The sequence below is a fragment of the Silurus aristotelis genome, assembly GCF_946808225.1.
Source record: "Silurus aristotelis genome assembly, chromosome: 1".
In the NCBI taxonomy this organism is placed as follows: domain Eukaryota; kingdom Metazoa; phylum Chordata; class Actinopteri; order Siluriformes; family Siluridae; genus Silurus; species Silurus aristotelis.
Window position 1 is genome coordinate 28,131,170 of NC_139574.1, and position 13,947 is coordinate 28,145,116.

A 13,947-nucleotide genomic window follows, 5' to 3' on the forward strand; every position below is an offset into this window, starting at 1 on the left:
CTGTCTCTGTCTTTCTCTCTGGTAAAACAATCACCACCTCTCTTCTCTTCTCTTCTCTTCTCTTCTCTTCTCTCTCTCTCTCTCTCTCTCTCTCTCTCTCTCTCTCTCTCTCTCTCTCTCTCTCTCTCTCTCTCTCTCTCTCTCTCTCTCTCTCTCTCTCTCTCTCTCTCTCTCTCTCTCTCTCTCCATGCTGTAATTTCTGGACTCCTGTGACTAGAAGCCACAGATAGCTGTTTGATATTGGTGTGAGGGGAGATGCTGTTGGTGATTGCCTGCCACATCCAGATGTTAAACATGAATCATTACAGCAGGTGGTATCTCTAGGCTTTTAAGCGTGCGAGAATTGAAGCTGACAACACTCTGAAGAACTGGCGCATCATTCATCAGTGGTGAGAATTCTTAAAAAAAAAAAAAAACATAGCGCTCAAATATGAGATTCACATCCCACATGAGGACTTGTTTACTTTTATTCTGTCTATTTGGGCAGAATCCCAGGAGAGCCACTTCAAAAGGAAGTGTGATCTTGTGATAGAATACAACACCAGCCAGCATACACACACACACACACACACACACACACACACACACACACACACACACACACACACACACACACACACACACACACAAGCTAAATCATCTCTAAGGTGGGTGGCCAGGAGGGAAAACCCTCTGCTTTTGAACACATATCTAAAATAGAAATATAAAAACTTCAGAATCATTCATGCTGAGCATCAGACGTGATCTGTGTTGGAAAAGAGGGTTCTTTGTTATGGAAATCTTTTGTCTTACTCCGGTTCTTATTTTACTCGCCGCCACACCAAACGAAATGCCACGGTCTGATGTAAAAAGTAAGAATATAAAAACAATATACACCACGTTTCCGTGTGGGAAGCCTCAGGCTATAAAAAGTATTGCCCAGAGCTGCCTATCAGCCTCTCTCTTGTTATCATTAAGTCTCTCATGCCTTTATTATTTCTCTATAATACCACACATAGGCCTGTGTGCCAAATTGTCCATATTAGCATCATATTTATACCATCTAAAAGAAAAATAAAAAGCACTCTGATAATATTTCATAGCTTCCTAAAAAAAAAACCCAGTCTAAATCTGTGCTACCCTGCAGCATTCCAGTGAGGTGTCCAAAATTACAGTCTGTGAGCAAGTTCTGACTCCATGTGGTTTTCTCCCACATGCTTTTGCCACGCTGTGGTCCTGATGAGGGGCCCAAGCGCACCACCGAGCCCCACAGCATATTTCAAAACCTTCACAGTCCATATTGGATTTTGCACTCTCTAAAACAAATGGCCATAGCTCGACCCATTAGACCCTCTAACAGTCTTCTCTCACGCCGCACAGCAGCAGCAGCAGCAGCGGCAGCCGTGCTGATTGATCAGCCTGGATACCTATTCTGTACCTGCTGTGATAATGCTCCCACATGGACATACATGTACTTGTTTTGTTCACAGATGATCACACAGATATTAAAAGTACACTCAGATCCTTACTCAAAGCACAATCTATTAAAGTGTCTTCTCTCACGGCACCTTGTAATGCCATTACAAACACAAACGCCACAGACTGCCCCCGGATAAACACAGTGCGACTCATCTGGATACACACTTTCACATAACTGGCCTAAAGAGACATCTTCATTTCCAAACCGGTTCATTATCTTTGACCTTGGCTTCATGAACATGCACATTTTTCTATCAAGAGACAAAAGCGCTGTAAGCAGAGGTGCCTGGTTGGAGTGATGACCTCCACACATGTGCTTGACTGAAATCTTTATACTTTACTGATGTCTACAGCCAGTCTCAAAGGTCTTGACAGAGGGTCATTTCCCACCAGCAAAGTTAAAATAATGATTCAGAGTGGAGAAAGGAGAGAGTGTTGGAAAAGAAAGTGTGTATTTGTGAGAGAAACTAAATGTCTAGTTATATTTAAGTCTTTCATTTACCTCCTGATAGCTCAATACCATCCTCTGTAGGCATCTCATTGATTCTTGGTGGTTGGGTGGTTTCTTTGTCAAATTCCTGGGCCTGAGCTGCAAAACATAAATATTTGTATCTGTACTGAAATCTTTTTTTTTTTTTTAAAGTGTAACATAAGTGAATGCCATGAAGCAATCTATCGTATCTAAAAATGACCATTTAGTTTTATTGTATATAGTATTATTATAATGGCATAGTAAACATACATAGTGCAACGTCCAAACGTAATTCACGTTGGTAAACAGTAATGACATTAAAACTGTAATGATATGATGCTGCGTGTGTTTTCCATACCTGCGAAGCTTCCTGCAAGTGCTCTGCTTTGCTGACTTCCCCTTACAGCTATAACCTTCACTGTGTACTCCTTTGTGGGATTGAAGTCATTTATTATTGCTTTGGTTTGACCCTTCCCAATTCGAAGCTCATTCCTCTCTCCATCTACGATCAGACGGAAATCATTGACAGAAGGTTCATTAGCATGCATTACTATGCCGTTTCATTAACGCTAACAAAGCTATCGGGGCTCATTCCTTATTCCAAGTGCCGATTCGAGGCTCAATGTCAAGCGATTGGCGTGGAAGCAATCTGTTTACAAGACGATTCTGCAAGAGGCATTCTGTTGGGAGGTTTGGTGACAAGAATCGAGATGCAATTATCAGCTTAATGAGTTGTAAGGACAGGATTAGGTCCAGCAGTGTTAAAGAAGGTCCTCTGAAAACTGTCATATGTCGGTAAAGAATCGAGGGTTAAAAAGATTTTTTTAGTGTTTTAAATTCCATTAGAATCCCAAGATATTTATCAGTTAATTAAATTAAAGCACATTTTTCTGCATCTAAAACTAAAAAACAATGACTAAATAAAAATTATTTAACCTTTCAAAAATTCAAAGGATTCAAAGTTAAAACAAGTAAATGAAATGATTTTAGTGAATTGTACTTACTTACATATAAGAGAAATTAAATTCATTTAAAAAAAATTTAATAAATTGAACTATTTTACTATTATTTCCACAACACTGTAGCATATATACAACCACAATACTGTACATTTTCTGTAACATTTATGCATTCGCTAGTCAGTAATCTGTTCAAGTTGTGTTTTTTTCTTATTTTATTAGCAATATTGTTGCCAACCTAAACCACTACACTAAAACAAAATTCACACCTTGGATTTGACCAAATACAATATATAGACAAAAGTATTGGACACCTGACTTTTCCAACCATACATGGTTATTCCCTGAACTTTTACCTTAAAGTTGCAGGCACACAATTATGTGTGCCTGCAACACCCGAGGCCTCCTTACCGTACATCAATAGCTGACTTCACTAACACCCTTGTAGCTGAATAAGCAATAAATAATCTCCACCAACACACTGTGCAAATGGGGAATAAATGTGGAATGGGATGGTCAAAAAGTCAGGTGTCCACAAACTTTTGTACATATAGTGTATGTACATGGATGAATTTAGTACATAGAATATTAATAATGTACTAATTTAAACCACTTAAAACCACTTTTAACTTTGAACGTAACTTTTAAACACGTTTTTACTGTAAAATGTATTTCATTCTAATACCCTAATAGATAAAACTCACCTAAAAAAATGAAAGCAATACTGTCCAAACCAAAATGTCACACTCCACACTTTTTTGTATGATAAGCCTTTCTCTTTAATTCATAGTGTCAATTTCTGTGAAGAGCAACAAAGTGATATTCTCTAACGGATTACACCGATTTGCTGTCAGAATGCAAGAAATCAGAGTGTGACAGCTTTATGAATAACATGTAGATTCTGATTCACTGGTGCATGTCTTTAAATTGACTTGTTCATAAAGAAATCTCAGGCTTCGTCCTCCTGTAGATAGAATTTGAATGTATCATATTACACCGTTCTATCATATTTATGGCACTTGGCAGACGCCCTGATCCAGAGCGACTTACAACTGAGCAGCTAAGGGTTAGGGGCCTTACTCAAGGATTTCAACTTGTGACCCAGAGTCCAATGCCTTAACCACTGAGCTGCCACCTCAAAAGTACCTAAGTGTACCTACTGGAAGTTTTGGGAAAGTGCATTCAAATTCATCGCCGTCGCTATGAGCACATTCGAGTGAGAATGACTGCATTTCTTGCGCACTCTATGCTGTTTAGTTTCTGTTTCACAACTCGTCCACTTTTGCTGAACTTTAACTTTTCTTCACTGGCTTCACACAAAAAAATCTCTGCTGTGACTCTACCCAATTCCAGTGCTCTACAGGAAATCCTGGCATGGCCTCTCCAAATCAGAGGACTGTCCAAAGATACCGATTGAAATCCTCATGGCCCACCAAGAGATCAATTCGAATGAGGAGTGGGTTAAATTGTGCTTGCTCAGCAACCACTTGGAGCATGATTGGGGTTAGAGAAGACCGAAGAGGTTCAAGGGCTAAAGACCTTCATTTTGCTGATGTGTCAGCACTTCTTAACAACAATTGCATGAAAAATGCTGCAGGCAGCAAAGTGTTACCAGAGTGTAAGACCCTGTTAAAGGGCATCAAAGTATTCAAAAGTTGTATTTTGCCTCAGAGAAAACAATATTTACTGTAGACTATATATATATATACACAGTACAGACCAAAAGTTTGGACACACCTTCTCATTAAAAGAGTTTTCTTTATTTTCATGACTATGAAAATTGTAGAGTCACACTGAAGGCATCAAGGGCTATTTGACCAAGAAGGAGAGTGATGGGGTGCTGCGCCAGATGATCTGGCCTCCACAGTCACCGGACCTGAACCCAATCGAGATGGTTTAGGGGTGAGCTGGACCGCAGAGTGAAGGCAAAAGGGCCAACAAGTGTCAAGCATCTCTCGGGGAACTCCTTCAAGACTGTTGGAAGACCATTTCAGGTGACTACCTCTTGAAGCTCATCAAGAGAATGCCAAGAGTGTGCAAAGCAGTAATCAAAGCAAAAGGTGGCTACTTTGAAGAACCTAGAATATGACATTTTTCAGTTGTTTCACACTTTTTTGTTATGTATATAATTCCATATGTGTTAATTCATAGTTTTGATGCCTTCAGTGTGAATCTACAATTTTCATAGTCATGAAAATAAAGAAAACTCTTTGAATGAGAAGGTGTGTCCAAACTTTTGGTCTGTACTGTATATATTAATAAGGATGTATTAGACTTTCAAAAAACAGACTTTTAAATTTTATGAGGCTTTTATGAGGGAGCACTGATCAACACCAGAAAATAGGCATGCAATAACACTGATGCTTCCAGCACTAATGTTCATGGGAAAATTCATCTTCTATGTTTTCATTTGAAAAAGACAACACTCAAGTCCAATATCCACGCCAAAATATAAAGTTTAATGTTGTTTGTTTAATTTTTGCACTCAGCAGAGATCTGAGCCAAATCTGACAAGCAAAGAGCATCAGGATACGTGGGGGCCTTTTAGCTCTCGAATCAAGGAAGCCATAACGTTTCCAGCTTTTTACTGAAGGTAAACATTCTCTCTCTCTCTCTCTCTCTCTCTCTCTCTCTCTCTCTCTCTCTGTCTATGTCTTCTTAAGATCAGTGATGGCAGCACAGTTATGGGATTTCAAACACGTTCAGCTGACACTGTAAACAATGATGGTGACCTTGCCGTGACCTGTTTTGCTTCCGGTGCATCAATCCAGGCTAAGCACAGCCCCCCCTTTAAAAACACACTGCAGTCAGCGTTTGCGCTCTGATTTACATCATCACACGTCCTTATTCAACCCTTTCCATCTCGCCAATACCCTCCTCTACCAATGGAACTAATTCGAGCAATTAAAACCACTCTGGTCACAGAGAGTAAGTTGCTATAACAGAAATTATGGCCCTTCCCATCTGTTCATTCTGCTTAACTGGATAATGAGGAATGGTCGTTCTGTTATGCCAGGTTCAATATAGGCAGAGGAATGCTAAAGAATGCAGCGCGTTTGGACATGGTCTGGTATTGTCCCTAGGAAAAGGATTTTGGCCTTTAACAAAAGGGTGAGCTTAGAGGCCCAGTGGCTAATAAGCCCCTGATCCTCCCAAAGCTTTGCTACAAACCAAGGTTCTTGCCTTGGTCCATGTTATTCTACACTAAATCGTTGTCAAAAACGTGTTTGAAAACAGAACATCTGCAGTCATTTAGATCACACAATATGGACTATATATTGATACAGCTGTACATCTCAGTGTAGTATTATGAGTATTTCATATAATTACACGATGGGGTCTTTTTTGCAGCCTTTTTGCAGTATAATAAGCTAATCTGACACATAGCACACACCAGATATTTCAGAATGTTTTTTTTTTTTTTTTGTTTTGTTTTTTTTTTTTTTTTGCAAAGGACTTCACTATGATAACCAGCTGTGATAATGTGCAGCTCTACATGAGCCATCAGGTTAAATGGGAAACTGTCAGGATTTTATGTGAATGGGTGCAAATTGCAGGCTTGTAAGTGCTATAGGATCTTTTCTAGCTTTGGACAAATAGGCACAAATAGGCACTTAGATGTAATGAACAAAGAGCATTGTATTATTATCCTTAGACACGTTTATGATTCTCACCTGGCACACTGTTGTAAATAAATCTATAGCCATCGTATTCTCCCTTTGGCTCTTTCCAAAACACATGCAACTTGTCAAGACCCATGACTTTAAATCGCATTCTTCGTGGGCCTGCAACTAGAAAAAAAACAAAATGTCAAAATTACATTTTGTTTAAAACCAATATATTTTTATTTTATATATATATATATATATATATATATATATATATATATATATATATATATATATATATATATATAAATAAAATACCCTTTACAATATACAGGGAGTATGTATTATATACTTGCATGCAATTATACACTATATGGACAAAAGTATTGGGACACCTGGCTTTTCCAACCATATGTACAGTAATCTTTCCCAAACTGTTTACAATAAAGTTGGAGGTGCACAATTGTATAGGATGTTTTTGATGTGGTAACATTATTTTTTTCTTTTACTTTAGAGACCCAAAGCTCTTACGGCATGACAACACACCTATGCACAATGCTAACTCCATAAAGATATGGTTTGGAATGGAAGATCTTGAGTGGCCTGCTATAGAGCTCTGACCTCAACCCTATTGAACACAAAGGATGAATTGGAATGCGGACTGCACCCCAGGGCTCCTCACCCTACATCAGTAATTGACTTTATTTATGCCCCGGTTAGCACAAATGTCCAAAATCAAACTTGTTGATCATCTTCCCCGAAGAGTGGAGGTTATAATAACTTCAAATGAGGACTACATGTGAAATGGGATGTTCAAGAAGCACATATGAATGTTATGGTCAGAAGTCCACAAACTTTTGTCCATTTTTGTACAGTATATCAGGTGCATTCAAACCAAAGATATTACAAGTGAAGAGGGAAAAAAGCTTCAGAACAAATATTTACACTTCCTCAGGCTTAGTGTTTTAATAACAAGGGATAGGTGTTAAGCAGTTCTATTGTCAAATATGTTTCAGTAGAGACCGGAAAAATGCAAAAATGCTGCATTGTGGATTTGCTTTGGATATATATTTTTCTTTATTAAAAATGTATCATAATATCCTTTTTTTTGTTTTGTTTTTTATAAATTGGGCTTTGTAAATTCATGGGGGGGGGGCGGGGGGGGGGGGGATATAGCTTGCAGCTTTTCATTTAGTCAACACCCATCCCTAGATATAGATTTTTAACAGAGGAGAAAAGCCAGTACAGAAAGCACCATTTTACAAAGCCTTTTTATTAGAACTGATAAAAGGTCAGGTCTCACAAAATAATTAACCTTTAGAGGAGATTTAATTCTTGTGACCGTGACTCAGTTTTAAAAAGACATAAAGAGTTATCCATGTGCTTAGCCACCACGCCCAGTGCACACACATTCCTGCTGAATCACAATGAAAGCCCAAAGTGCTGTTTCGCTCACTATTTCTATGCACAGACAAGCAGGAATCCCCATCATTCCTTTACATGCTGCCACACAGATAAAACACTACAATTATGTACAGTAGTGTACTGTACACTAGATGTGGGCATGTAAAGATAAGCAAATTTGAGTAGAAAGTCAAGTCCATTACAAGCACTACTCCGGCGACAAGAACAGAGGGGGTGGAAAATACTACGAGATACATAAACTGCTCTAAATTCACCAACCTGAAACGGAAGATTGGATTTCAGCTGCGATTTGTTCACTGAGGAGGCAGAGATCTCTCTTCTCAAGAGACCATCGACTCCACACTCAGTTCTGAAGAGACCATCGACTCTTCACTCATTTCGGCACTCTCAAAAAAAAAAGGACCTGTGCCTTTGAGGGATGTTGAAGTGAAATCCGCTTGTATAAGAGCACGTTGCAAACATTTTATATAAGACAACGTGTGTATGTGTGTGTGTGTGGGGGGGTCTGATTCCTGAAAAAAAAAAGTTCTGGGCTACTGTTGCTATTTCAGTTAAAGTGATACATATGTACATCACTGCCACGGGCACTTCCTTAATCCTGAAACCTTAAGAAACGTATCAAAACCTGGCTAAAGGATTACTTATAAAAGTGCCTTCACTGATTGTTTATGCCACCATTATGGATTAATGGTAACAAGTGACGACTTGTCAATGAAAAAGATACAGGCGCAGGAGGTCCCGTATCTTTGTATATTACAGACGTGCAGCCAGCAAATCCACCAGCCTTTGATGAGCTTATTTTTCATCCGTTTGAAGACTTTGGCAGAGAGCACTTACTCCAAATCCACAGACTCCTTTTATTGTCACTCTTCCGCTCACTTAAATGACTGAGGCCTCTTTTGAACTTTAATCTTTTACCAGCATGGAAATCCCTGCTGGGGGAATTAAAATATTAACACCTACAGAAGACAGACGGGTCATGACTGTTTCGCTATGTATTCAGAAGAATTAATGAGATGCAATAGAGTGTAAATCCGCACCGAGGCATCAGGCGAGGCGACGGGTGACAGATTCTCGCACTCCCTAAAACCGACCCAGCTGAGAGTTTAAGCCTTTTCCTGAGAAATGTATAAAAATCCAACCATTTGAGTGAACCAATGTTACTTCTAGTAGTGCAGCTGGTTAAAACTATTTTTGGGTCTTAGATAAGATTCGTCTTAGTGATGATTTGGAATTTTTGTCGGATTTCACTACAACTCAAAGACAGATATACAGATATAATAGGCTTCCCACAAAGTCTCATCACACTGTGCACAAAATGGCTTTCATCAACATCTGATACACCCATTCATATTCAGCAAGTTTTACGCTGCGCAGTTCTGCACGTTTTCCACTCTGCAGATTTGCTCCCTGACTTCAATCAGGTGCCTCTGTTCGGAATGCCAATGCGACACACACCCTGTCATTCTGTCTGTAAGACACAGGCTATACTTTTCTCCTTTCTTCGTTTGCTTGATCTGCTTTCCTTTCAGATGTCTCGGGGGATACTTTAAACCCTTATATGTAGAAGAGTTTTGCAGGGCTATTGCAAAACTTAGTCACATACAGACAGGAATCACACTAAATGCCTTTCACATTTTTTTGATCGTGAGGGAAATCCTGCCAGCAGTGCAGCAGTGTTCAGTCAGACAGAAAGATAGAGTAGGCTAAACAGTGTTCTCCATACTAATAGACAGGCAAATGTACACCTGTTTGTCAGTCAAAGAGTGCAGAAAGTGGAATTGAGAGAAACAGAGAGAGAAAGAGGCTGAAGAGAGAAAATAATCCATGTGCTTATACCGTGCAGTGGACTGGCCTCTGGCAGGAATGCAACACTCCTTCCGAGCAGACCAACCAATTATACACTTAAGTCCTCCTGAGAGATTTTTTTGCCTTCTCTCTATATCTGGACTTACTAAAGAGTGATCAACAGTCTGGGATTTTATACTACTAAAATAATCAATTAACACCACTTTGTAGAGGTTTTTCAATCAAGGAAAATGTCCACGATACAGTCCACGATAAAGAACAGAAAGGCAATTCACATGATGAGCGACATGAGTAAGAAATGCCTCCACTGAACTTGCACATGGAAGCAAGCAGAGTGATATGAATACTTACTTTGCCCCTTTGCAGGTTGTGGAAACTGCATCAAAGCCAGGAAGATTAGCGGCCACCACAGGGCCATTCTCAGCCTGACCACCTGCATTCCTTCAGACGAGCGAGCCACTGAGCCTCTTTTGTACCTATAGCGAGGGAGAAAAGAAGAGTGGCGAGTGCTAAAGCTGCTGGACATTGCCTCGAGGAGAGACCGGGATGGGGGCAGGGACACGCCATTCTGTGGGTCAGAAACACTGAGGACTTTGTTGCAATGTAAAGAACAGACAATAAGAATCAATTTCCTGAGTTGCTATTGTTGTTCATGAGAACGAGGAGATCCGTACAAGCTCTTGTCAGTCAGTCTGAAGGCGGGATGCAGCTTTGTAAACGTAGATGCCTAGGCTTGCTCTTCCTCTCTTTATTCAAGTTTCAACACTGGACTCAGGTAATGATGATTATGATCATGAGGAGGATGATGAAGACAATGTTTCGAGAGCAATAAATACTAAACCTATACATGTGTGGGTTTTACTGGCCTTATACAGACTGCATTTGTAAAATCATGTCAGTGAAAAGTATTATATATATTTGTTATGGATTTAGTAAGCTATAGTGGATTCAAAGCTATGATAATATAAAAGACAGAAGATACCGGAAATATAGCTTGCATTACATAATAGATCATATCATATATATATGTGTGTGTGTGTGTGTGTGTGTGTGTGTGTGTGTGTGTGTGTGTGTGTGTGTGTGTGTGTGTGTGTGTGTGTGTGTTAAGTGGCTTCAGTGAGACCAAGAATAGCTTTATAGATGAAGAAGAATCATGCAGTATTGTAGGCACCTGCTACTCACCAAACACATACTTCTTCTACTACTCATACAGATGATAATAATAATAATAATAATAATAATAATAATAATAATAATAATAATAATAATAATAGTTAAGGTTGTTTAAAAAGCATAGAGAGTGGGTCACTTAAGAGAACACCAGAGCAAAGGGTTCATCTTTAACTTGAACCTATACAAGCCTGTTGCTTGAACTGCAACTTCATTATAAATATTATGAAATATTGCTAACATGAAACAAATTGTTTTGTCTTTATATATATAAAAACAAAAATAATGAATGGCGTTTTGCAGTTTTATGCTCTCTGACTATACTCGGTGAGTCTAATGGAAGCAAAAAGAGTCGATCCGATAAGCTGTCCTTTACCTGCTTCAGCATTCAGGTTAAAGGCAAATAATCCGTTTTGATCCAAATGGAATCCAGAAATAAAGAAACGCGCCGTTTTATATTCCTGTTTTCGTTTCTGTGGCCAGAGTTAGCTCCGACAGCCTGCTCCGTGATGTGTGTGTGTGTGTGTGTGTGAGAGAGAGAGAGAGAGAGAGAGAGAGAGAGAGAGAGAGAGTGTGTGTGTGTGTGTGTGTGTGTGTGTTTGGTAGGTCCTTACTTATCCATGCCTCCTCCTCAGCTCCTCAGAGCTTCACCGCGCCTCATCCTGGAGCTCGGCGCAGGAAAAAACCCAAAGCGCGCGACCAATTAGAGTTGGAGAGATAAAGAAATGTGGGAGCCTCAAACCCTGAGAGCCACAACCAACCTCACTGCATCCTCCAACATGCTCATCACTGCCCTGTTTACAGCTTTATTCCCTTTTATTTTTAATATCATATTTACTATTAGTAGCTAATATTCATGGGTTCCTTAGTCAGACATATCTCCTGTCGAATAAATACTAATACCAACATGTACAAGTTTAACATGTTGCACTGTCAGATCTCAGCTGGCTACAAAACTCCAATTACAGTTATGGCACGTTGACAGACGCACTTATCTAGATCGACTTATTTATACAGTTGAGTAGTGGGGTTAATGGCATTGATCAGGGGCCTAGGAATGGCAGATTGGTGTGGATGGGATTTGAACTCATGACCTTCTGATAAAGTCCAATGTCCAGAGTTTAATATCTTAACAACTAAGATTCCACCTCGCAAAAGTATCCTTCTTCTGGATTTAAACTGACGGTGCGCTTCGTACATAAAGGAGCAATAGGCAACATTTTGTTGATTTGGATCAGGACCTCCTGTCAGTTATTTTGTAAACCTGCCCCCAATCACCTTCTCTTAAATTGTGATGGATAGTAGTGACATGCTTACAGAGCTGTAACTCAACTTCCATGCAATTGAAAAGCTAACAAATTGATGGCATGGCTGTACTAGAGACTAAAATAGAGCTTATCACATTGCTGTTTAATACTTGATTGTGATTGGTTGATAGACCTTCCAATGTTTGTAGTTATAATGTACGTCTAGCATACTGTAGGTCCAGGCAGGTATCCGCTTTACAGCGCCATAGTGATTTGTCAAGGCCACTGAAATAACAGAAAATGAAAGATAAGGTCCACCATAGCAGACAGATCTAACAACAAATAAAATTACAAAAAAAGTTCCAAAATACCTTTTAGTGTTTATGGAAAGAACGATCTGCATAAATGTTTATTTTCTGATTAAATGCAGATGATAGAACAGTTAAATGCATAAAAATAACTGATGAAAAACAAATAGAATACGTGTTCATAAGCTTTTCTGTTTCATTATGAAAATCATGCTCTCTCTCTCTCTCTCTCTCTCTCTCTCTCTCTCTCTCTCTCTCACCCCCCTTCCAATAATGGCACATCAATGGCCCAAATCCTTCATTACAAACACTTAAATGGCTTTTTTGGATTTAATCACATGAGGCCTGAGAGCAATGAGTAATATATTAGTGCTACAAACAACAAGAGTGTTTTGAGGACAAATATCTGGCAAATGTCTTGAAATTAAACATTTGGACAATGTCATGACGCATGGCAACTGTAGTACAGGCAGAATAGTCAGTTGAAATATTAGAAATTTAATGCACACCTGATGTGTTATTGTTCTAACAATTCAATTATTCCTTACGAAACAGCCATATGTTCTCAGGGCTGAGCTCTGAATCACATCCCAGGAGAACATTGCTAGCACAGTTACACTACTATTTAACAGGAATTTTCAATGTCAAATGTAAGAGATAGCAGACAAATTTCTGTGTTAGCTCCTAAAAATAAAAGAGAACAACTTCTTCTCTCACTTCCCAAAAATTGCTCTCCAGCACTATTCTATGTCATATTAATAAAGAATACACAAAATGTTCCAGTGAAGACTCTGGCATGTCTAGTTTCATGATCTACGAGTTGATAAACACAAACTCTTAGTATTACCATAAAAGTTGTAGCTTTGGAAACCCGGTCTGTTTTAGCAGATTGTTGAGATGAAGAGTTTAGCTGACATAGAAAACTGTTAACCAAAGACTTTATACTTATCTCCCATGATTGTAAATCAGGTGGACGTGGTGAGTTATGAGAGCATCCAGAACCACATTCCAACATTCTCATCTTAATATTCCCTTCTCAATTTTTACAAAATTTTGTATATCCAAGCTGTTATACAGTCATTTTTATTCTCGGTGACATGGGTTCTCCTGAGACTGGAGCGTTGCACCGGTGCTCTGCCTTATGGCCCTGATAAATGAACAATGAACAGGAGTCAAAAAGCTCACCAGAACTGGACGAAGCTACACCATATGGTCTTTTGTGAATTTTTTGAAGGAACAAAATGTCATCAAGATGCAAAATCTGGCTTATAAAAGCCTTGTTTTTGGAGTAAAATAAAGTCTGGTATTTTTCAAAATAAATTATTTTTGATAATAAGAAAAGAAATATCACAGAAATAATATTAGGCTCTAGAAAGAACCTACGAGCAGATGCTATAGATTTTTAAAAGGTTTTAAACTTATGTCAGCCACTGCAGTATTTAGTTTTTAGAACTTTTTTTTAATGAATACTGAAAACAGACTAGGATTCAT

General features: G+C 38.9%; 1 protein-coding gene across 6 annotated transcripts in view; it reads right to left on the reverse strand.

Annotated features, from left to right (window-relative positions):
• col14a1a (collagen, type XIV, alpha 1a) overlaps positions 1–11,644 on the reverse strand; it is a 93,732-nt gene extending 82,088 nt beyond the window's left edge. For 3 of the 6 annotated variants that reach the window (XR_014535626.1, XM_083554060.1, XM_083554062.1), the window contains exons 1-5: positions 11,278–11,540; positions 10,083–10,207; positions 6,564–6,680; positions 2,289–2,432; positions 1,961–2,047 (exon numbers count right to left, since the gene is read on the reverse strand). Coding sequence is in view for 4 of the 6 variants with exons in the window: in XM_083554060.1 (XP_083410186.1) it covers positions 1,961–2,047; positions 2,289–2,432; positions 6,564–6,680; positions 10,083–10,170 (436 nt within the window). In the remaining 2 variants the exon portion in view is untranslated. Of the gene's footprint in view, positions 1–1,960; positions 2,048–2,288; positions 2,433–6,563; positions 6,681–10,082; positions 10,208–11,277 lie in introns of all 6 variants that reach the window. The other 3 variants (XR_014535625.1, XM_083554061.1, XM_083554059.1) reach the window with 2 other exon arrangements.
• Positions 11,645–13,947: the final 2,303 nt, after the last annotated feature.